The 25,014-nt window shown below is 37.4% G+C and overlaps 1 protein-coding gene across 3 annotated transcripts in view; it reads left to right on the top strand.

Annotated features, from left to right (window-relative positions):
- Nucleotides 1–14,264, top strand: part of BBS9 (Bardet-Biedl syndrome 9) — a 464,985-nt gene extending 450,721 nt beyond the window's left edge. For all 3 annotated transcript variants that reach the window (XM_059171518.1, XM_059171519.1, XM_059171516.1), the window contains 2 exons: nt 13,502–13,612; nt 13,835–14,264. In XM_059171518.1, coding sequence (XP_059027501.1) covers nt 13,502–13,612; nt 13,835–13,866 — 143 coding nt within the window. In that variant the 3' untranslated portion in view covers nt 13,867–14,264. The remainder of the gene's footprint in view (nt 1–13,501; nt 13,613–13,834) is intronic.
- The last annotated feature ends 10,750 nt before the right edge of the window (nt 14,265–25,014 follow it).

Consider the following 25,014-nt stretch of genomic DNA (forward strand, 5'->3'; position numbering starts at 1 on the left):
GGCTGCCTCCTATGTTTAGTAACACTAGGTCAGCAGACTTCCTCTTTTAAGGTTCATCTGCTGGCCATTTCAATTTCCCATGAGAAAGCAAACCTACCACTCTTTTACCCTTTTATCTTAATGTTTCTTCCATTTATGTCATAGTGTCTTGTGGGTTTGCATTTCTCAGTAATAATGGCACTGCTGGTAAATAGAAAAAAATGAATGTGATGATGCACCCATCATCGTCATCATCATCATCATCACTATCTTCTTGTGAGCCTTTTAAAAAAATTTCTTTTGTGATTTCAAGAGGGGTGGTCATCTTCAACAATAACTTCTCAGTGATTTCATCTTTTTAATTTTTTTTAAATTTTCATTTACTTATTATATTTATTTTAGTTTCATTCCAGTGTGGTTAACACCCAGTGTTAATATTATTTGATTTCATCTTAAAAGGAATTTCATCTTAAAAGGAATGCACTATTTTCAAGTGAATTATTTTAATGCATCATTGACAATTGGGTTTTGACCACTTGGTCCAGGTGGAAACATTCCACCACTGGTCTGCTTACCCCAGCCTCAGTTTTCACTTGAGCATTTTCTGAAGTGTCAAGTATAAATTGTGCTGTCCTCCTGTCTTGCAGTTTCCTGTGTGATTGGCTGTAATTGTAATGACAATGTATATTGGGGGTTAATCATTGAAAATAATAGCTAACATTTATTGGGAGTTTGCTGTGTGCCAGGCTCTTTGATAACTATACTACAGGTATTAACTAACTTAATCTTTTTCTCTCATAAGATAAATGCTATAATTTCTGCATTTCTGAGAAAAGGAAACTAAGGCTCAGATTTATATGACTTGGTTCAAGTTACGGTGATTCTTGCCATGCAGTGCCCCTTTTCAGGATATCCCTCTCTGTGATCAGTGGGCTAACTTATCCTGTGTACATATCCCTTTTCTGCAAGATATAACATTGTTTAATGGACTATTTTAGAAATGTATCTCTAGACAATAAATTTGCTTTAGAATGATTCCTGAGTGTTTTTTCGGGTTCCTCATTGTATTTGAAGAATATGATGGGACAGGCACTCTCCAGAACCATTGTGTTCTTTCTCTTTTCTCTGAACCTGTTTGCAACCAGAGTGACCTAACTGAACTCTTTGTTTCGTAATCATCACCTAGACTCTGTCATTATTAAAAACAACACAGTTTGGTCAAGATTATGGCTTTTAATTGGGTTGTGAAAGAAACTCAAGTTGAAGAAATGTTGTCAGGATCATTGGGGAATTAATAGCCACTTGATGCAAGAGGGAAGCTGAGAGGAACACTGGCTCTCTTATTATGTGGTGTCCGGGCAAAGTCGAGTTATGCTCTTACTATTTCATTTCATTTTTTGAAAGAAATTATTATTGCAGAACTATTGGCTTCCTTTCTTTCTCAACTGTGGCTATAACGTTTTATTTGTACGTGTGTACTTTTGAGAGAGAGTTGGTCTCTGAAGTGGGAGTTAGGAGAGGAAAGTATTTGAAATGGAAATGTCTTAAAATCTTGTCTCTTTCCAGTTGCACATTGGATTTCCTTTGCAGTTAGAAACAAAATGGAAATTAAAAACCACAGTCACCTTCTTTTTGAACAAGAAAATACTGTACTTATCAGTATAGAAAAGATCTAGTTGAAAGACAATAGATCTTGCATTTCGTTGCAGACTGCTCCAGACATTGATCAGCTGGCAAAGAAAAGCAAATATTAACTTTCTCTTCTTCCCCACCTTCTCACAATGGCCTGGTAATACTTTTGTATTCCTGTTTGGAGGATTTAATGGCCTCGTTAATATGTGGGAAAACATTGTGATTGGAGACTTTAACAAAATAGCGAGTAGGTTTCTTTCTTTTTTCTTTTAAGTTCCATGTTTATGTTCTTACTGGGTGTGTGTCTTTCCAAGTGCTCCAGGTTAAGAACTAAATGTGTTAGAAAAACAGATGTAATGCAACTAAATAGGAAGAGTTCTCATTTCCTTCAGTGAGCAAAGTTCTGAGCAATAATTTCATGGTACTTTCTCTCCATATCAGAAGTTGTGCTGACCCTCGCTTCTTTCTCCTGACTCGTGTCATAACTGATTAATGATCTATAGGGCCAGACAACAATTCACCTACATATGGTAAAGGGTCATAATGCACGAACATAGTGTAAAGATCACTCTTGCCAACAATTAATTAGGGGAATTCACTTTATGAAGCTCTGTTTACAGACTGACATCTGGAGAAATTCTTAACCTGGATCTATTCCAATCTGTAGGATTTATGGACTGCACTTGCTTTTTTGTAAATAGGACTCTTTTTCTGCTTGGTACATTCTGTTTACATAATTTTCAATGGATGAAAATAGCTATGTTCCCATATTTCTTTTTTTTTTTTTTTTTAAAGATTTTATTTATTTATCAGAGAGAGAGAGGGAGAGAGGGCGAGCACAGGCAGACAGAATGGCAGGCAGAGGCAGAGGGAGAAGCAGGCTCCCTGCTGAGCAAGGAGCCCGATGTGGGACTCGATCCCAGGATGCTGGGACCATGACCTGAGCCGAAGGCAGCTGCTTAACCAACTGAGCCACCCAGGCGTCCCTGTTCCCATATTTCTTAATCCTCTGTACCAAGTGGACCTAAATTCTAAATGGTGGTCTAGCTAAAAGAATACTTAGACACCTATCATTATTCAAGTCGTGGAAACCTCTTAATGCCAGGAGCACCTCTCTTAAATCCAGACTCTGACTGGAGCCCTTACACCCCAAGGGACTTAGTATTTAGCCTTTATGGGGATTTTAAAACTTGTTGAGACACATGCTAGACCTCTTAAAATATATTAGCCTCCCTTTTATTCACACACTTGGTCTCTGCTGTGAGGTGTGAAATGGAAATATTTTCAAACATAGGTACATGCATAGTCTTGAACACATTTTAGGTTCTCCCTGTGTGGGGAGGGGGATCAAAGCTTATTATAAAGCAGCAAAATTGGATTCCCAAACATTCCACAGTTGTCATGTTGAACACAAATTACAGTGACCTGCACCTGCTTGCTAGCCTTTATTATCTCTGTTACTGTCGACAAGGTCAGCATGGCATCTGCAAATACAGGGAAAAAGAAAAGTTGTAGAATGGACTGAAACAGAACATAGGAAAGCAAATATTATATGTTGGGGCTGGACACCTAGAACTAGATAGAAAAGCATTTTCTTCTTCTGCTTCGCTGAATTTTGAAACTGTAAAATTGAGCCAGGTTAAGGGTGGGGTGCTTCCACATTACAATAAAGGAAGGGGCAGCTGGGAGTGAAGATGAGAAAGACACAGACTTATGTTCTCCAGTTCCTCCTTTAGAGTAGCAGTGTCATCATAGGATATTAACCTGATTTACATGCTGTGGTAGAAACACAGTAAGCAATATGGTACATTTGAGAGAACTTTATTTCCAAGATGTGTTTTGATGAAGTCTGTGCCTTAATAAATTGTATTTATTAACAATCATGAATATATATATATATTTTTTTCTTTCTTTTTCTGGAACACTTCTGCTCAGTAAATAGCTTTCTAAACCCAATTTCACAGAAATGTTGGTTCTTTAAAATCACTCTCAAGTACAAAACAGAGTTATACATGTGCGGGTGCACATGCACGCGCACATGTGTGCAACACACACACACACACACCAGTCATTAGTCATAAAATTTCCAACAAGCATAAGCTTACCACTTATGATGTGCTCTTAAGGAAATGTCAAGTTCAAGTATGGGAGAGACCAGACACTTTGATCTGAAGTCCAATTTAGAAGAAGAGAGATTGGTGGAGGATCGATTAGGGAAGTACACCCTCACTTTTCCCGCAGAGCCTTTTATTTCACTGTAGCCCTGGTGTAGGTCTTTAATCTGTGTTTTATCCACAACTCTTCCTGCTATACCTCGTATTCTGTATTACATTTTCCTAACTGCTAATGTATTTTTATGCTTGAGTATTTGATCATCTACACCTTCAGCAAATTGCCCCAATATCTTACATAGCAGCAGTATGTAAACAGAATCATAGCCTATATGGGTGATTCATCCTTTCTCTTCACCTTTCCTTTTCATCCTATGTCTCCTGTCCCTTCTACCTACATCCTTCCTTCCACTGGTCCATTTTGCTGAAAAGTTTCTAAATACTCAGCTAAAATCACTACGCAAATGTACAGTAGGATACTTGGCTTTTCAAGCTGTGGTATCCTTGAGTTAGAAAAAAATATATTTAAAAACAATTAGGAAAATGAACACAGTAAAGGAGAATTATCAGAAAAACTCCTATACATGTCTGTATGCCTGTGTGCTTGTGTGTGTTCACACTCACACATGTATAGATAGATAAGGGGAGGGAGACCAAAACATTTCTCAATGGCTATATTTATAGAGAAATTCGTAAACTACTACTCATAGTCTCTTTGGGAACCTCTTCATATTTAAGATATTGAAGTATTATTTTCGAAGTACCCATTCCCACTCTTCAAAGGTGAATTACAAACCTTTTAAATGAAATCTGAACATTAACCTCAAAAAAATTCTCTATCCGTCAACTAAATCTTTATTTAATGAAGAATATCACTGGTGTATATTTTTGCGGTTTCTGCTGTTTTTAAATCTGAGTGGCAATTCAAGCCACGTGAACAGAGGATTCTTTGGCTGGCAAGTCAGAGCAGGGTCTGGGGTCATTTGTGATTCTCAGGTCACCTTGTTTGATTCCTCTCACGTGTATGAAGAAGAGAGAAGAAAAATTTTTTTCCTCCCTGAAGAAATGGAACATTCTCACCCATACACCCAATTGACTGCAAAGGTAACCATTCCAAGAAAATAAATCAGCGAAGTCCTAAAATACACCCAAAGAACAGCTTGCCAACCTGCTGGATTTTCTGTATCATTGAAAGGAAGTACTACTTAGGGCAGCCAACTCACAAACAAACCCATTGAGATCTTTCTGGAAAAGGAGGTGTTCTTGAGAAAGCTCTAGTGGTTTAGGAAGCAAGAGAATCAGAACTAGCTCTGGGATATCAGCAGCATGAGCTACCTTCTCTGAGCCTCTGTTTTGATATCTACTAAATGAAGGCAGTTGAACTGAAGACTGAAGTTCTTTGATTCCACAAAAATGGTGCAGAAAGTACATCTTGCCAAAAAAATTAAGAGGGCAGAGATGGTAAAATGTACTATGTGCTAAGCACTGTATTGTGTGTACATGGTCTCATATAATCCTCCTGATTGTCCTCTTTAAGGCCCTCTTTTTACAGATGGGGCAGCTGATAACTTGGCCTAGGTTCTGCCACCAAGCCCAGCCTGGTCCGCTATTGTGAGTTTCACAGTCTAGGTCAAGTCTCACTGAGTCCTCCCCCACAGTACCTCAGTAACTGCCCACTTAGCTTTCACTTTTGATAAAAGGAAAGATAACCCCCTGGAGACAATTCTAAAATATTGGAAACCTTAAGAATTTATAAAAAGAAAGCTCCTATAAAAATTTTCCTCAGTCTAGTCATGAGAAAAATATCAGATAAATTCCAGTAGAAAGGCATTCTACAAGATGCTGACCAATACTCCTCAAAAATGTCAAAGCCATCAAAAACAAGTGGAAGTCTGAGGAGCTGTGAGGAGCCAAAGGATATATGACAACTAACATCATGTGGTATCCTAGATGGGATCTTGAACAGAAGAAAGATATTAGGTAAAAGCTAAGGAAATTTGAATAAACAAGGTCTTTGGTTAATAATGTATTAATATTGGTTCATTGACCATAACAAATGTACACTGATGCAAGGTATTACAATAGGAGAAACTGTGCAGAAGATATATAAGAATTCACTGTACTTACTATCTGCTAAATTTTTGTGAACATCTAAAATGGTTTTGAAAAGTAGTCTATTAAAAAAAATTTACCACTGCCCAAACCAAAAATATTGTAGCAATGGGGTAAACAATATGCTTTCTTTCTTCAATTTCTCTGTTTCACAATTTATTTATTTATTTATTTATTTATTTATTTGAGAGAAAGGGTGAGTGCACAGAAGCAGGAAGTAGAAGGGAGGGGCAGAGGGAGAAGCAGACCCCCCGCTGAGCAGGGAGTCCAATACAGGCCTTGATTCCAGGACCCTGGGATCATGAATCATGACCTGAGCCAAAGACACACACTTAACTGACAAAGCCACCTGGACACCCCAACAATATGCTTTTAAACTAGTACTACTCTTGCTAATACTACTACTTCTTCTTCTCTTTTTTTCTTCCTCTTCCTTTCTCTCGTCCTCATCTTCCTTCTCCACTTTTTCCTCCTCCTCCTTCTAGTTATTATAGTAATACTATAAGGTAATCTAACAGTGGTAAATGCCTCTGGGATCCTTTAGAGCTAGATACTATATGAAGAGTGACTTTTTGTGAGCCTTGGATTAGCCCAGGGATTGACAAACTATTTATGGTTTATGGGCTAACTCTGGCCTACTACCCATTCTAGTAAATAAAGTTTTATTGGGATACAACCAATGATAATTATGTTTACATATTATTTTTGGTTGCATTTTCAGTACAATGGCAAAATCGAGTGGTTGCACCAGAGATCAGCTAGCCTGCGGAGTTTAAAAAATAATCTATCTGGTCAACCCCTGGTTTAGACTATTTGGGTTAAGGTAGAGGGTGAGACAGGTAAGCTGGGCCACTAGGATTCTTATAGGGATAGGATCAAATATTAGAATTCAGCTGATCAAGTAGAAGGAAAGGTGTAATATAGGGCATGAGTAAAAGAGTAGTCCATTTCAGAGGTGGCCACGTGTTTAAGGTTTCTGGGCACTTTCTTTTCTTGCTGCAGAGCTATGTCTTGGCCCATAGGTGCTTCAGCCTGTGTGAACCCTACCCTTTCAGACTCCCACCTTTAGGGACCTTTATCTTGGCCAATTTACTCTTTTTTTAGTGTTCTTGACTTTTATCTGAAAATATAGTTAAGACTTACTGTGTTTTTCACACACACATCAATTTCTCTCTTATGAAGGAGGGATGCCATAGTCTCTCTTTTATAGGTAAGGAAACTGAAGCTCGTTTAAGTGAAATAACTTGCTCCGGAGGATTGGTTGGCTCATAAATGCAGTGCCACAGTTTGAATTGAGGACTCAAAACACATTAAACCCCCTACACCATGCCCACCTTCAGTGCCGGAGATGGCTCTCACCAGCTCATGAGAACCAATTGTTGAATTTTTAGGAATTCTGTGAGCTAGTTGATAAATTCAGCTGTTATTAAAAACTAAATTCTGTATATTTATTGTCAAATACATTGTATCTGGAGGAAAGATAATATACCTCAAAACTCTTTACTATTTTACTTTATGCTCTCCAGGTGGTTGTTGTCTACAGAGTCTATGGTGAAAGTGCTAACTATGTGCAGTTCTGCCAGGCTTAGTCGGCTATGTCACTTTGCTTGCTTGAAACTGGTCATGGTGGGAGTATTTACACCATGGACATGCATAGACACTACAGATGAGGGCTTTACTTTTCTCTTTTGCCAGCTAGCTGGTTACATATTTATTGGCATATCAATGTTTACTTTGCATTCTGATTTTGATCTCTCTTTAGTAGTCCAGAGGATAGTCACATTTGTTTCTGCCTGGCCTCCTATCTTGACCTTTGAATTCTATAACTTAGTTAATGCCACAGTAGCAACCTAGGGAGAGAGCCTGAGCTCTTTTTTATTGTTATTTTTATTTGTTTGTTTTTCTGACAGTGGGTAGGAAATCCTAGTGTAATTCCCTTGTTGAGAAAATATGTTCCACCCAGTTAAGGAGGAATTTCAACCATTTTATAGTTTGCTTTTAAATGCAGAGACAGCTTTGGGGATAGTTTGGACTCCCTAAAAAATGCTAGACTTGCATTATCTTTGTAAATTTAGGGTGAATTCCTATTCAGAATTCCGGGTAAGTTTTTTTTTACTTAAGTAGTTTCCTGGCTACATGAGGATTGCTATATGTATTAATGGGTTATTAACTTGCAAGAAAACAAGTTTTTACAGCTAGGTATGGTTAACACAAATGAGTTTGTGCATAATTTGGTAACAATTCAGAGGAATAGGCAGTGTAGTAAACTCCCTCAGAAGGATCTTTCTAAACATCATTGGTGTAGTCTCCAATTTATAGACTACCTTGTTCCAAATGCTCCTATGCTGATAATTCACAATACATGATACATGCTTCACATGTAAAATTTTACCTGCAGGGTTACCTACCAATTACAACATTGTTCTCTTATTACGGTGTCTGTCTCCAGAGCTCCAACTCCTGATCTCAGTTTTTCTTAATGAATCTCCTCTTATAAAAGAGCACAGAAATACAAGTGGATCCCCATTTTTGTGGCAGCAACAGGTATTGGAGAACATCAACATCTCCCTGCTAGGGAGATGGGGGCTGTTCTGGACTTATGCAGTTAGGGAGCTGCCAGCCAGATATTTGAATAGAACAGAGAGGTGAGAAGCCCCTGTTGTTGCCAAAATAAGATTGCTGGCTATCTGAACTTTAGATAATTAGGAGTTTGCTGAATTATTATTCCTAAACTCTAATTCTGTATGTTGTATTAGTTAAGGTAGACCATATCTCGTGTCACTGCTGTTCAAAGTGTGGCTGGAAGGGGCTCCTGGGTGGCTCCGTGGGTTAAAGCCTCTGCCTTCGGCTCAGGTCTTGATCCCAGAGTCCTGGGATTGAGCCTGCATCGGGCTCTCTGCTGAGCAGGGAGCCTGCTTCCTCCTCTCTCTCTGCCTGCTTCTCTGCCTACCTGTGATCTCTGTCAAATAAATAAATAAAATCTTTTAAACAAACAAAGAAAGTGTGGCTAGAAGACTGACATCTGCCTGTAGACTTTTTTGTGAATCTGAAATTGAGAGTAAGTGTTTAGAAACTTTTAGCAATTGACAGAGTACTTTTACAAAGATTAAATCTACTACTAATAGATGAGGGGTGTTATATTTTTATTTCATTTTTCTAGTAATTCCTTTTATTGTTATGAACATTTTACAAAAGTATTAGTTTAGATAGATTAGAAATTTTAAAAACTGCTCCTTTTGAGAAGCTTGGCTGTCATGGGAAGAGCTGGGCTACAGCTCATATAGACTTGCTGTGTGGCCTCTGGCAAATGAGGTAATCTCTAGGTTTAAATTTAATAAGTTAAGACTTTTTAGCAGGCCTGACACTTAGTCTTGCAAAGCTAAGTCAAGGATGCAAAAATGTCAACTTTTTTTTTTTCCTTTATGAACAAGAAGATGGGAAATTCAGTCTCAGTTATTATTCCCCACCCCACCTCCCCTGGCTCCTGTCTCCCTGGACCTCAAAAAATGAGGGTGCAGTACTGTCCACAGCCTCTTTGCCTAAGCCCACAGCAGAAGCTTGGTGGGTGAGCAAGTTCTTGCTGAGGTTGGGGCTCCTGATCCCTAGCTCTCCTTGTGCCTGCATCTCCATCACTTGATGCCTTGCTCCCCTGGAGTGGTCCAGCCTGGCTCTCTTTATCCCCTGAATTACCACTAGAGAAAATCTTTCCCCAGAGACACTTTCGTATCTTCCATGAGCTCAGGCTTTGGGAAAACTAAGGCTAGAAAAGAGTATTTTCAGATTACTTTTGATATGGCCCCAGTACAAATTTCTAAGGCAAGGAAGCACAAAATGGCCTGGAAAAATTAGGGAGGAAGAGGCATATGGGAGGGAAAGCTGAAGAAAAAACACAAGTTAATATTAATACTTTTGTAATTGTAAAATGGGGCCAATAAACCCTTCTTGATAGGGTTGCCTGAGGATTGAGTAAGCTAATGCACTGAGAATTCTTACCCAGGTGCCCAGAATACACTAAGTCCATAGTACTATGATTTCCAGATCAGGAGGTCCCTGGCTCTCATTTGTTTTTGCCTATTGGCTCTTATGTTCTGCACACACAATGTGTGTTTGGATGATTTCATCCAGCTGCGGTTTTCTTCTTCTTATCCTTTGATGACACAGGCTCTAAGCCAAGGGTACTTCATTGGGCGTCTGTGGAACCCAGACTCCACTTCCATGGATGGGCTTTAGAGGGTCTCTGATAGTCTGGAAGTTTTATGTTTTATTTTTGTGTTACTATTTATTCTAACATTTTTAACAAACAAGTATTTTTTTCTTAGCAAAAATATCATCAGTTATACTCATCTGTCCTTGGCAGATTCAGTTTTAGTAGCTGTGGGGCAAGGACTAGGATTCCACATTTCTAACAAGCTCCCTTGGTGATATCCAGTGCTCTGGGGTCCAATGATCTCACTTAAACTAGCAAGGCCTAAGTGACTTTTGACTTTAAGGATGTGCCTTCCATTGCCTATTAACTTCACCAAACTTGCCATTTTCTTTTTTTCCCCAACATATCTGGTCATCAGAAGCAGCCGCCCTATTCAGGAATGCTTATAATTATAAATATTTCCACCCCACAGCTATTCAATCTGCTGGTCTTGACGTCTACATGCACTTCATTCCAGTTAGCCATGGATGAAAGCTTACATAATTACATAACAGCGTTATGCCCATCCTGTTTTCTCCCACTCATGGAGCCCCTATTTCTTACACATAGGTGGGCAATCTAACCTCCAAATTCTGTGTTGAAGGCCTGTTTTTTTAGAACTATTTCCAGTATCAGTGATTTTTGCAATAAAGCAGAGCCTGAGGCAAGGATTAAAATGACGGTTTATTTGGCAAACTCAGAGAAGGGAGGATGAGGAAAAAGGTAAGGGAGTGAAGGAAATGTGCGATATAATATAAAGTACTTCATCCTGTGCTGGTGACCACTTGTCTCAAAGAGCCATGAAGAGACCCAGCAGGTACATCTACCCAGCATATAGTACTTTCCTGGAGGTTGGTTAAAGAAAAGTAATAATTCAGAGTCTACCTAAGGAGAGGCAGAAGGGAAATTCTCTGCCCAGCTTTTTCCCTTCTCCCATTTTCCATTGGTCAGGATGTCAGATCCCATACCTTATTCTTTCTTCCAAACCAGGAGGGAAGAAACTCTAGGCATATGGTTGTTCAGTCTGACTACATGGAGACATCCCAAAAAAGGGGGATGGGATTCCCAGGGCAAGTGACTGGTCAGCCCTGCAGTGGGATTTGAAAGATTTTTTTTTTAAGTTTCACTGTACTAAGGACAAGGAAAAAAAAAATTGTGCCAAGAAGAAAGAAGAAATAACATAAGTTGTTCATAGTCTGCAATGACTAACTTGTCCTTTCATGTCTGTGTGATTAAAGAACTAGGAAGTGCTTTTAAGTCTTTATCCTCTGTCTTGCGTCATTATTGAGTCAGCTGGAATAAAAAAGGTGGACACTACTTAATCAGTGGAGACCTGCCTCTCTGCAAATGTGGCAGATACCATTAACTGATCACTGCAGTCTTCCCACTTGTTGGCTGGGCATACTGAGGTTTCCTTATGTGTGAAGATAGCTTCCTCCCTCCCTCTGCCTCAGGGATGCCTTAACCTGATTTGTGAGTATCCAGTGAGAAACCAAGCCATTCTTAGTCCTTTTTTTTTTCCCCCTTGAGTTCAGATTCTGTTCTGCAAGGAGAACACCCCTTCTTTCTGTTCTTCCCTATCATTGGTATCATTGGTTCTCCCTCACCACACATGCCCTACTTCTTATCTCAGTTGGGTGAGGGCTCAAGAGGAGAAGGGTGCTATCTCTTGGACTTCTCCAAGATCCCAGCACCTCAGAGCATGCACTGGCCTCACAGTACTCTAAGTGGTGCTTCTTGCCATCACACTCATTGGATTGCCAGGTGGAATAAAACCTGCTGACACCTGAGACCTGCAGCCACAGTACCTCTTTGACTAATGCTGCAACTGAGGAGCCATAAAGTAAGTGTCAGGTGACATGTGCTTGGGAGTTGTCAGGCTTGGCTGTGAGTTGGGCCTTATTCCTGACTCCTTAGGAGCTGTGTTGTGTGATCTTGGCAAGTTACTACATCTCATGAGATCTGTCTTCTGTCTATAAGATGAGAATAATATTATCTATTTCATGATAATATGGACAGGGTTTCTAGCATTTAGAAAGTACTCAATAATAATCATTGTTACCATGATATACAGGCTTTGGAAAGAAATTAAAAATAAGCCTGGTCCTGCTTCTGGATGAGACCCTTGCTGTTTTCAGATACAGCCAGGCAAGTTCCATTGCGCTGTTGGAGAATTCTAACATATCCTGTTGGGGAACTTCTGAGGCTACCTCTAATCTTATTTGATGAATGTGGAGATGCTTTTCTCTCAGGTTTCCCTTGGCACCATTTTCTTTGTTCAGAGTTGATGTAGAGGAATGAATGGTAAGGTGTCTTCTCCAGATGTGGGATCCTACCACTTCCCTCTCATTTGAATCATGTGGTTTACAAATCAGTGCTGCGATACTCTGTCTTTCCTTATAAACCCCCTCATGCATAAGCAAAACTTGAGTATAGAGGCTTTGGACTCCATGTGTGAGAAGTCTCTGACAAGGAAAAAAAAATCACACTACATTAACAAGAAGAATGGCTTTGGAAAAAAAATTTGTATAGTATACAGCATGTCAGTACATTTTCCAGGAAATGATAGCAAATTAGTCAAATCAAGTTACAGATACAGTCAAGAAATTCTTACATGAGTTTCCCCTACAAGATTTTGGTAAATAAAATCAAATGACTTATACCCAGGATTTTTTAAAAATATTTTTTATGTATTTATTTGACAGAGAGAGAGATCACAAGTAGGCAGAGAGGTAGGCAGAGAGAGGGGGGGAAGCAGGCTCCCTGCCAAGCAGAGAGCCCGATGCAGGGCTCGATCCCAGGACCCCAGGACCATGACCCAAGCCGAAAGCAGAGGCTTTAACCCATTGAGCCACCCAGGCGCCCCTATACCCAGGATTTTAAAAGTGCAGCGGTTCTGGCTCATCCTCAAGTCACTGTGGATTTGACGTGGAATTGAAAGCTTCCGCGATGCAGCATATGGCTTTGCTGTTGAATTATGAGGTGTTTGTGTCTGTACTGTGAGATGCTGGACGCAGGGGTAGAATCAAAGTCCAGAGAAATACCACCACAGTCACCATCTCAGGACACTAGCAACCTTCTTTGCTCAAGAAAGATTTCATAGCTGTGGGCGATGTGCTTTGGTTTTTATAGCTTCTGATGCTCTGGTATTAGAGAGAATTCCTGCTGATGTGCCCTTATATTACAGATATCACATATGTACTTTCTGAATTCAAAAAGAATAAATTTAAAGACAACACCACTGCTGTTGTTGCTAAGTGATCTAAGTGTTGCAAAGATGTCTTTGGGGGCAATTACTCATTCTCAGTATCTTTCACCAAAGAGAGACATTTGAAATTATTCTTTTTGGTCTGCTCCTGAAGATTGTTTCACATCATTTGTTATCTTTATGGTTGGTATGTTCTTAAGCTGCGGTTGCCGTGTGGAGAGGCAGATTTTCCTACACACTGCTTAAAATACTGTGTATGTTTTTTCCAACTAGGTGGCTGTACTACCATCCCAGAATCAGACTTAGAGGAAAGATCAATAGAACAAGATTCCACTGAACTGTTTACCAACCACAAACACCTCATTGCAGAGACACCCATGCCTGGTAAGAAAATGGGTGGCCTTCACCAATGATATGTCAGGGGCAGTGGCACCTCTGGTCAGTTCTTGTCATACCAGAGAACATTTTGCAAAGCTGCTTATTTTCCAACTTCTCCATCCTTCCCCTCAACATTGGTGCAGCTGAATTTGATCGTTTGTATATCCTTTTCAATATTGAAACCTCTTTCTCTCTCACTCTCTCTCTCTCTCACTTTCTTTTTTCTAGACATTTCACCCCTCCAAGGAGTCTCGGAATAGTTCAAGTAGAGTCTCGATGAGGGGAAGATGGCCTTCCCTGTGTGGACCTCATGTCAAGCACAGATGTAGGGCTGGTCCAGGTGCTTCATCCATCCCACCTGCTTGGAGATGATACTATGTAGACATGGGGATGGGGACTTTTTTTATTTTGGTAGGAGAACTTGTAATACCATGGGCAGGTCAGTTGAAACTTGTCTTACCAGGAAAAGCTATTGCTGCTTTTTGGTGATCTGTATGCTTATAGCTATCGGGTATGGTGAGAGGACATCTTTTGGGGACATACTTTATAATGCAGAGACCTAGTTCCAAAGTAATTTGATACCCCCCTTTTTTTTCTCACAGAATTCTTATATAGTAAATGTATCAAATTTAATAAAGCATCTCATTGTCCAACAATATCTTGGATTTGATTTATAATTAGAGGGTTTTATAGTTGGTTTCTCTACATATTTTCTTCAAAGAAAAAAACTGAAAGGAATTGAAAACTTTGCTACTCCATGGTAAGACTTGAATATAATTGTTTTATAAATAAACCACAGAATATTCATATGATCTATTTACTCTGTTATCCTAAAAATGGAAGAAGGTAAGTTTTTAGTATTGTAGGAAAATGTTAAAATATTTTTAGGGAAGATAGTATATTAACATCCTCTTTAGATTACCCCATGGTGACACCTTTTTTTAAAAATTCAGATTTTAAAAGGATTCACACATTAGAATTAAAATGTAAGGTTTTTCTATTCAAGAAATAAAAGAGATTTTGCCAATTTCAAGTTAAAATTACAATTTCCAGACTGATTTAAATAAATTAAAAGTAAGTCTGTGCCAGTTTTAGAATGCCTGTCAGTCAGCATTAAAGGGGGATCTGTTTCATGGTTTTTCTATATGTGAAATGTCAAAGAACTGCAGAGGATGTGTTATTTATTATTTCTAGCATTCTTTTTTAGGAGATGCAGCAGAAGATGTAATATCTTTTAATTGTCAAGCATGGAAGTGGACATTGGACCAGAATCAACCATTAGGTTAATTTTACCCAGCGTGTGGGGACCAGTAAAAGATGTCATGGCTCCGCAAATGACTAGTTGCAGAAATGCAATGCTTCTGATCATCTTTAACAACTTCATTCAAGAAAGGTTATAAGACAAGTATATTACTTTTTAAAAAGGTGTTTCTGTGTTATGCCTCTCTCTCTCTTCCTTTTTTTTTTTTTTTTTTAATTTTTGGGTGTTTGGTTCCTGTGGTTTTTTTTTTTTTTTTTTTTTTTAAGATTTTATTTATTTATTTATTTATTTGACGGAGATCACAAGTAGACAGAGAGACAGACAGAGAGAGGGGGAGGCAGGCTCCCTGCCAAGCAGAGAGCCTGATGCGGGACTCGATCCAAGGATCCTGAGACCATGACCTGAGCTGAAGGCAGAGGCTTTAACACACTGAGCCACCCAGGCACCCTGTTCTGTGGTTGTTTTTTGTGCTGTGCATATGTCCATGTGCTAATCTCTGTTCTCCTTTGTCTTTGTCTTTTTTCTTTTTTTGAGTCACGCTTTCTTTGTATGTGTCCTTCTAACTATCTTTCTTTAACTCTTTTTCTCTCTTATGTTTCTGTGTTCATCTGCCTTGATCAATTTTTCTCTTCCTTCACTGATGATGACGATGCTTGGTGCCTCCTGTGGGCTCTGCTTTAGGATGATTAGCTTTCCCCAAAGATTCTTTAGCAGTCTTGTAAATAGCCTTGCCCATTCCCACAGCAGTCATTCAGACATGGCCAGACATGTTCCCATCCCATGTGAGCACAAATTGGGCTCATGTTAGTTGTGCTATGCCCACTTAAATCTATATGTACAGAAGCAAGAGAAGCAAGTCAGCTATGGAGTCTGTGCCCCAGTCGCCCCCATTCTCTAAGCTTTTTGGTTCCCCAGCTCACAAGGAACTAGCCAGATCAAGCATACCTGAAACCACAGGAGTTTCCTCAAGTTGAAGAACATCAGATATGTTATGAATGGCTTTGTTGTAATTACATTAATAAAAAAAATTATTCTCTGGATTAGAAGTAGTTAAGCAACAAGACCTCTTTTTTTTTTTAATAGTTGCCTCTGACTAGTCAGTAGTCTGTTACAGTGTACATGATTCCCTATCACATAAAAATGTAGGTAAAGATGGGCAGAAAAATCAAAATAAAATGTATGTGAGGAGTGTTTAAACTCCTTTAGAAGCATTTTATAAATACAGGATTGACAGTGGTCATCTGCCATGGCTCCAATATCCTTCTTATGAGCCAACAGGGATTATCCATGGCCTCCTGTTCAGAGATTAAGAGTGTGTCCAAAATGGTCAGAGAGCTGATGAGGGACAGGCTGATGGGAGGCACCAAAGTGGGGGTTTTCAGCCTTGGTTGTACCTTACAATCTCTAATTTTCTTCTCTTTGCTGATCTGTATTTTCAGAGTATTCTTTAATGAATATGTATTGTTCTTATAATAAGAGAACAGATCCCATCCTTGTGTATATCATTCAGGATATCAGTGCTAGTTATATATAAAATAATTGGTAATATACTCTTTTTACTTGGGATTTGGTATATCAATAGCATGAGTTTTAGAGAAACTTCTTTGATGTTGTGCTCCAATAATTCTCAAAGGCTCAGAGTAGATGTATTATCATCAGAATAACAGGGTTATTATGATTTATAGCAGTAATATATAGCCTAAGATTATATTGAAATTTATAGTTTTTTCTTTATGTCCTTAACATATTCTGATGCAAAAAGCAAAATATTAATTAAATATGAAAATATTACAGAGGTTTCTGAAAGAGCAATACACAAGGACACAAGGCTCAATATGCACTTTAGATTATGTCAGATGCTATCCTTTTTATAGACTTTTTATTTATGCAATGTTGAATTATCTGGTGTTATTTTTCTGTTTTTATGGATGAATTATGGAAGCTGTGTGACATCTCATGTGTTAAGGGTTTTGTTGAGTTGAACATTAAAAGGTGTAACTTACAGTGCAGCACAATTGCCAAGACCTAATCAGAGTAAGATGCCTGTTAGAGTGATCACATCCCCCAGTGCTTCATCTGTGTACCAGAGAGAGGGTCTCTGTTCGGGCTGCTGTGAGAAAAATGTTGCAAAGCCCTCGTTCTCAGGTTTGCTGTTGTTTTATTTTAATTATATTCAACCCAGACCCAAATCCTTCCTCCAAAGTTCAGTCTGAATAAATTTATCTCTTCATCTGGATACTAAGAGCTGCATTTGAGGCCCTCTTAGAAGAGTGGGGAAGATTTTGTGGGTCATGCCTTTTAGTCCCATTTTCTGGCTCCTTATTACATGCTCTTTTTTCTCTTTTTATTTGCTCCATTTTCCACTATATTCTCTCTTGTCGAATGACAGGTTCTTCTAAGCATCTTAAATCATTTCTGTAACAGGTGGGTGTGAATAAATCAATATCAGCACATCTCAAGATTTTTCTAGTTACTGTTGCTGGTAGTCATGTTTCCCTCTTGAAAAGTCCTGAACTCCCTGCTTCTTCACAGTTTCCCTCACTGACTCTATTTCAGAAGTTGAATTTTTCTTTCCAGTTGGGGTAGATTTGCAAACTTCTTGGACACAACTTTACTTGGATTATTTATGCTGTTTAGTAAATTCTTGATATATTAGTGTAGTGAATCAATCTCTTGAAGGAAGTCAACAAGTCATAGAATAATGGAGAAATCTGTGATCTTACTTTCCTAATTTGTTTTTGCAGATTATGCTAAGAAGATGCTAAAAAGAATCTTCTACTATATTTACTTAAATTTGACTTTAAAGAGAGGTATGATTCTTATAAATTCAATAATTTATGACCTTTTATTTTCCATGAGTACTTAGGTGACAGTGATTTATTTGAACATAGGATTCAGATTTTTTGAGTATCTGAAATGTATACATTTTGGAGCACCTTTAAAGAAAAAGAATAATTCTAATACAACATTAGATCCTAAGGTATATGTTTATTTAGAATAAAAAAGAATAAGAACAAATTACACATTTGTAAAAAGTTCACAATTGACAAAATGATCTATCACAAAATCCATAAAAATAATATATTTATATTATTAACTGATTCATATAGCTTTTTAATACTTCTACTGATTTTTGACCGCATATTCTTTGTTTACATCTTCAATTATCAACAGTTTTTTAATTTCATTTTCTGTAGAGTGAATTAAAAGATAACTTAATTTTCCTCTGACATTGTTGACCAAACATCTAAAAAGTTACTGATAGTTTATAAAAGTTTTTTCTGTTTTATAACTTATTAAAGTGTGTAAGTTTTCAGGATTATTAATATATTTAGGAAAACCTTCATCAAGCTTCTTTCATATGTACAATATAAGATTTCAGGGCATTTCAAGTTTTCTTATTCAGTGACAAATTTTAAATAGCCATTGACTTGATAACTCTCCTTAACCAGTTTGTCATCAGTGTCCTCACTGAAGTGGTCCTCATCTTCATCAGCAGCAGAATTTTATGTCAGAGCAGCCACATATTAAATATTTCTCCATTGTCTTCATATGATTCACTCTTCTTCATTAGCTGGTTATTAAGCAATTCAGGAGTCTATTTTTTCTATTTAAAATTTATTATCTCATCTTAATACATTAATCATAGCATCATTTGAAAATGTTTTCATTACAGTTCTCTTGCTTATAGCAGAATAATTTGTATTGATTTTTATAGAGTAGCTGTGTGACAAAGGATGTTATTGGACAAGGGGTCTGTAATTCTACACTCTGAATTACCAAATATGCCTCACAGGCAAGAACACTCACTTTCTCTTGGTGTCCCTGAAAAAGGAATCTACTTACACTTTAGATGTCTGGTGTTCAGAATGTCAGATTCCATATGTTTCAAACCATGATTTATCTCCACCAGACTTACCCTTCTGGTGCCATTTCTCATCTAGCGCTGCAGCCTTTTGCTCTTTCCTCTCATGACAGTAAGGAGGAACAATGGGCAGTAGAGGAGCTCCTAGAATCCCTGCAGCAGAACGGTTAGTAATAATTTAACCATATTCAAAGTTGACTGTAAGCCACATAATTACATCTCATTAGCCCAAGTTGAATGTCTCCCCAATTCAATTCCCCTTAGCCAGATTCCCAAGTCCACAGCTGCTCCAATGCCCGATACTAGGGGAAGACAAATGGAAGAGACAGAGGTCTTTACCAATCATAATTAAAATAGCTTTTGCAAATTTTATAAAAGCATATGACCATGTGTATTTCCTAGGTAAGGAAAGTGCCCAGAAGTTTAAGCCTCATTAGTGTCATGGTAAATCTACCTCTGTTATAGCATTAGGGTCAGAATAGAAAGTATGCTTTGAAGAGTTCATTTGCTTTTTTTCTCCCATAAAATATAACTGCAAAAATTGTCTGAGACAAAAGTATGTGCTTGGGAGTGAGGAGAGCAGATTTTGTAAGGAAGTATTAAAACTTCTGTTAAGTACATTCTAAGTCTCTTCCAATGTGCCTAGCTTTGGACTCAACTCTAAGTACACTTCCACTTTTCATTTTTGGTAATTAGTTTTTCCCTTAGAGGTATCAACAAGCCATATGGACTAGCAGAGCTATATTCTCTAGTGTATGGCCTTGATTCTGTAGCAAGATGTTGCACCTTGCATATTCGGGGACAGTTCTGCTGACCCTTAGCAGCAGCTACTCCAAGAGAAGCTACCAAAGAGATTAAATAAGTTCTCCATCTCAGCTGGCTGAAGAATATATGTTAGATAAAAAGTACAAAGTAGGCTATCAACTTTGAGAGGACCACAGCTGCTTTATTGGCTCTAGGATCATCAAATTGGTGAGAGTGAGGGTTAAAGTGCTATTAATTTAGCTAAACTTTGTTTAACTTGCCACAGTAATCAATGTTTTTTTTCCACCTGGTACCAGTTTCAGAGAGGGAAAGCTCATGGTATCACTTGTAAACTCTCATTTCTATGTGCCAGGCATTCCTTTAAAACATTAAGATCATCTGAATATGGGGAACAATTGAAACTGAATGCTTTTATGTAGACAAAAGATGTAGAAACTATCTTCTCACATCAGACAGAATGCTATTTAAGCCCAGACTCTAGTCACTTAACCATTTAGTGAAGTTTAGGTTTGTATTATTCACTTAGTCTTTTCATGTTGTCTTCTTGCATTTAGGTGAGATGTTACTTTTTTGAGGATGAAAATTAAGAAATCTTTTTTAGGTCTCTAGTCATAAGTAAGGAAACTGAAGTTTTTATTTTACTAAGTCTTTTGGGATACAGTTAAGGATTTATTCATTCCTTGGGGAAAATGATGGTGTGTAATCCTCATCTTTCACACTCAGCAGCTCACAAAAATTAAAAAAAAAAAAAAAAAGCAATTAACAAGTAATTCTGTGAGAAAACATTAAACATTCCCCAGACTTTAATCACACATAGGATGGGTAGAGAATGAGAGTTGGGATTTATTTTCAACTTTTCCCAAACAAATCATAAAACACACACACACACACACACACACTTCACTCTACTTCTGAAACCAATGCCATCTGGATCTGGTCCTTTCTTTCCTTCCCAGTAACAGTGATGTACTTTTCTCCAGGCTGGCTTCCAAATTCACCTCCTCTGATGCCTGTCTGCCTTTGTTCTTCATTTAAGTGCCTACTATCATTTGCATGTATATAATTGATCCCCACAGTGGCATTAATTCATATAATCTCTCACAATCTTCAATTGTGCAGTCTGTGGTGCTGGATCTCCTGGACATACACATGCAAAAAAAAAAAAAAAAAAAAAAAAGGAAGCTAAACAGAGACCTGACAAACATGACATAAAGTAACTCAAAATGGCTCATCAATCTAAATGTAAAGCACAAAAACATTAAACTCCTAGAAGATAACATAGGAGAAAATCTAAATTGTCTTAGGTATGGTGATGGCTTTTAGGTATAAAACCAAAGATATAAACTATGAAAGAGCAAATTGATGAGGATTTTGGAATTAAAAGCTTATGCTCCATGAAAGACATTGTCAAAAGAATGATGAGACAAGCCAGAGACCTGTCTTCACAGATAAAAAACTGTTATCCAAAATATATGAAGAACTCTTAAAACTCAGCAAGAAGGGGGGAAAAACCCATCCTGATTTTAAAAATGGACAAAAAAAACCTCAACACACATGTGACCAAAGAAGATACACAAATGGCAGATAAGTGTATGAAAATATGCTCAACAACATATGTCACTAGGGAATTGGAAATTAAAGCAACAAAATACAAATACACTTCTCTCAGAGTGGCCAAAACCACAGTACTAACAACACCAAGTGCTGGTGAGAATGTGGGGCAACAGGAACAACCATTCATTGTGAGAATGCATTGTGGTACAACCACTTTGGAAGACAATTTGGAAGTTCCTTACTAAAGCTAAACATAATTAACATACAATTCAGCAATTGTGCTCCTTCATATTTACCCAAATGAGTTGAAAGTTAATGTCTACACAAAAAAGCTGTATATAAATATTTATAGCAGCTTTATTCATAATTGTCCGCAAATGGAAGCAACCAAGATGTCTTTCAGTAAGTTAATGGATAAATATACTGTGGTACATCTAGACAATGGAATAACATTCAGTGCTAAAAAGAAATGAGCAGTCAAGCCATGAAAAGACTATAGAGATCCTATGTGGCAAAGGCTGTGGGTGTCTATGGTGCTAATAAAGGCTGCTGGGGTCCTCCTATTCTCCACTTCTCCCATGAGGGGAACTTGTGATCTAGAGGGTCCCACTTGGCACCAGTTTGTGCTGCCGTCAGAGATGAGCAATGCAGATAAATGTTTCCTACAATTTTCTATGCAGCAATCCTTCTGCTGCAGCTTCTTACTTATACCCTGGAGCTTTATCAGAACTATTTTCATTCATGAGTAGTTGCTAAAATGTTTCTATGAGGGGATGAGGGTTGGGACTCTTGGACATCACTCTTAAGAAACCACTCCTTCAATTTCTTACAGGAGATCTCAGTCAGTAGTAGAAAAAGAACATGATTTAAAGATATGTGGATTGGAAAGGAAAGTACAAAATTGTCATTATTTGTACATATTATGATTGTCTATATAGAAATCTCCCCATCTAAATTACAGATGAATTACAGATAAACTATTTTTATTATTAAGAGAAAGTTTGTTGGGCACCAAACCTTATGTAAAAAGTGAGTTTTATGTTTCTTCAGTAACAACTGGAAGTTAGAAAATGAAATTTTAACATAAGGATAGTACTTAAATTGCCAATAAAAATATAAAATGCCTAGGGAAAAGTCTCACAAAAATATGTAAACCTTTTATATAGAAATTCATAGAACTTAGGAGCACCTGGGTGGCTCATCAGTTGAGCATCTGGCTTTTGATTTCATTTCAGCTTAGGTCATGATCTCATGGATCATGGGGATTGCTCCTTATGCAGCAGAGAATCTGCTTGGGAGTTCTTGCACTCTGTCTCTCCCCCTACTCTCACTCTCTCACTCTTTCCCTCTCAAATAGATAAGTGAATCTTTTAAAAATTCATAAAACTTATATTAGTGGACAAAGAGAACATGTTCTAAGAAAATGAGGAATAATAGTGATTTATAGATTTTTAATGCTCTTCAAAAAAAAAAAAATCCCAGCAGGACTTTTATGGACTTTGACAATCTGATTCACCCCAAAACAGTCACTACTGAAGAACTTGCTCCACCAAATGTCAAGTCTAATTAAAGCTCAAGGCAGTGTGCAGTTAATGCTGGTATATATTAATAGGCCAATGTAACATAATAGTGTGTCCAGAAACAGATATGTCCAAACATGAAAGACATATTGCCTAACAATGGGTGAAGAATGGACTTTTTATAAATGGTGCTGAAGCAATTGTATAACTATACTGGGAAAAAATGAAATTACTGAAGTACTACTCACACTTTAACATATGGAAAAATCAATTTCAGTTGGATTAAATACCTAAATGTGAAAGAAAAAACTAGAAGTATGTTAGAAAAACATGTAGAAGAATATTTTTATGACTCCAGGTTAGTGAGGGATTTCTTAATTTAATAAATCATAGTCATAAAGGAAACTATTGTTGAATTGAATTGCTTTAAAATTAAAAATTTATGGTCATTAAAAGACACTATAAGGAAAATGAAAATCATTTCCCAAAATGGGAGGAAATATTTCCAATGCATATAACCAGTGAAGGATTAGTATCCAGAATGTATGAGGACCCCCTAAACAAATGAATAAGAAAGAGACATCTTAATAGAAACACAAGCAAAACGATGAAGGATTTTTTTTGCAGAATGGAAATAACATGCTAAAAATGAAATTTTAAAAGCATGATCTCATTAAATAATCGAATAAATGCAAATTAAGCCACAATAAGATTTTTGCATCTACTAGGTAGGAAAAAATGAAAAAGTCTAAAATAACAATGCTTGGAAAGGATATGGAACAGCGAATACCCACATCTGTTGGAGGTAGGAGTATCCGTTGGCTCAACCCAAGAGTTTGGCATTTCTTAGCAAAGTTGCATGTCCACATAAACTATAACCAGGAATTACATTTCTAGATGTCTACCCTAGAGGAAATCTTGCAGTCATGCCTAAGAAAAATTTTTAAGAATGTTAGCAGAAGCATTATTCATAAGCAGAAACCCTCCAAACTATCCAAATATTCAGCAATAGTAGAGTTGACCAATTATAATATATTCTTATGATGAATTAATATACAGCAATGAAAGTTCATTAAAGCTACTAGGATTAACATGGATGAATCTCAAAAACATGTTTTAACAACAGAAGCAAATTACAGAATGTGTATATTATAATCCTGTTTATTAAAAGTTCAAAGGCAACACTCAACAACTTACTGTTTTAGGACATATACCTGGATGACAAACTGTAAGGCAGAGATTAACAAAGTTTTAGAATTGAGGTTGTCTTTTGGAGATGGTGGAAGGAGAAAATACCACTGAAGAGGAACGTCAGAAGACCTGTTTTATTTTTTGAGCTGATTAGTGAACAAATATTTTATCCATTTCCTTATTTTTAAAAAAACATATTTATAGGTTTTATGTACTCTTTTGGTTGCATAATTTATGTCACCATAAAAAAATCTGGCAACTAAAATCTCATGTACCTGATCTCCCTCAAGATTCTGATAAATTTCAGTCCTTGAGGGATGTGCCCCAATTTGCAAATACCTGTATAGCTTTGTCAGAGAAGGTTTGGTTAAATTTTACTTTCCTTGGTTTAAGAAAACAATGGGTATTTTTGTTCTTCAAATATAAAATTATATGTTATATTATATTGAAGATGCCTTATCTAATTATGCATACCTATTCTCTATTTAGATTTTGATTTCTTCTCCTACCAACTACCTCCCTCACATCACCCTCAATCCTTGGGAATTACCATACAGTAGCCACATTTGTAGCCAAGGATTAATAGCGGACAGAAATTTTTGCAAATATTAACTTTCTGATCTAACAATCCCATCTGTATCTCCTCATCCTGTAAACACTTTATTTGGCAGTACCGTTGAAATCTAGTTCCCCTCTTTCATTTTCTAATTAACTTGCAATGTGTTTTCTCTAAATTCACAGTGAGCTTGGCTTATAAGTAATTTTCTTTACCAGGTGGTATTTCTTACATTCCAGATGTTAATATAGGTCTTAACCCTTGATCACCTATAAGAGTAACAACAGCACAATAATACGTATGACATCTACCAAATGTGTTGTAGAATATAGTTGGTAAATGATAATTATACATAGGGTAACCATATGACTGATTATCTGAACACTTTGGGGAGTGAAAGAGGGCACTATTAATAATTATTTTCAGATAAAAGGCATAAGTTGGAATAGTTTTAAGCAGACTGGGATGTTGAGTCATCTGATTATAGAGGAATCTAGCTCAATGAGTGCCTAGAGGAGAACACATCTGGTTTGGTACAGGTCCCATTTCAACAATTAAAACATCATAAACAGAAACTATCCTGGCTTAGGAAATGTGCCTTGCCATAATGGTATTTGTTAATCAGCACTCTTGAAAGATGTGTTGCTAGGCTTCATTGACACCAATAATGAGATGCTTATTTATTGAGAGAGGATT

This window comes from Mustela lutreola, chromosome 4, assembly GCF_030435805.1.
Source record: "Mustela lutreola isolate mMusLut2 chromosome 4, mMusLut2.pri, whole genome shotgun sequence".
Taxonomy (NCBI): domain Eukaryota; kingdom Metazoa; phylum Chordata; class Mammalia; order Carnivora; family Mustelidae; genus Mustela; species Mustela lutreola.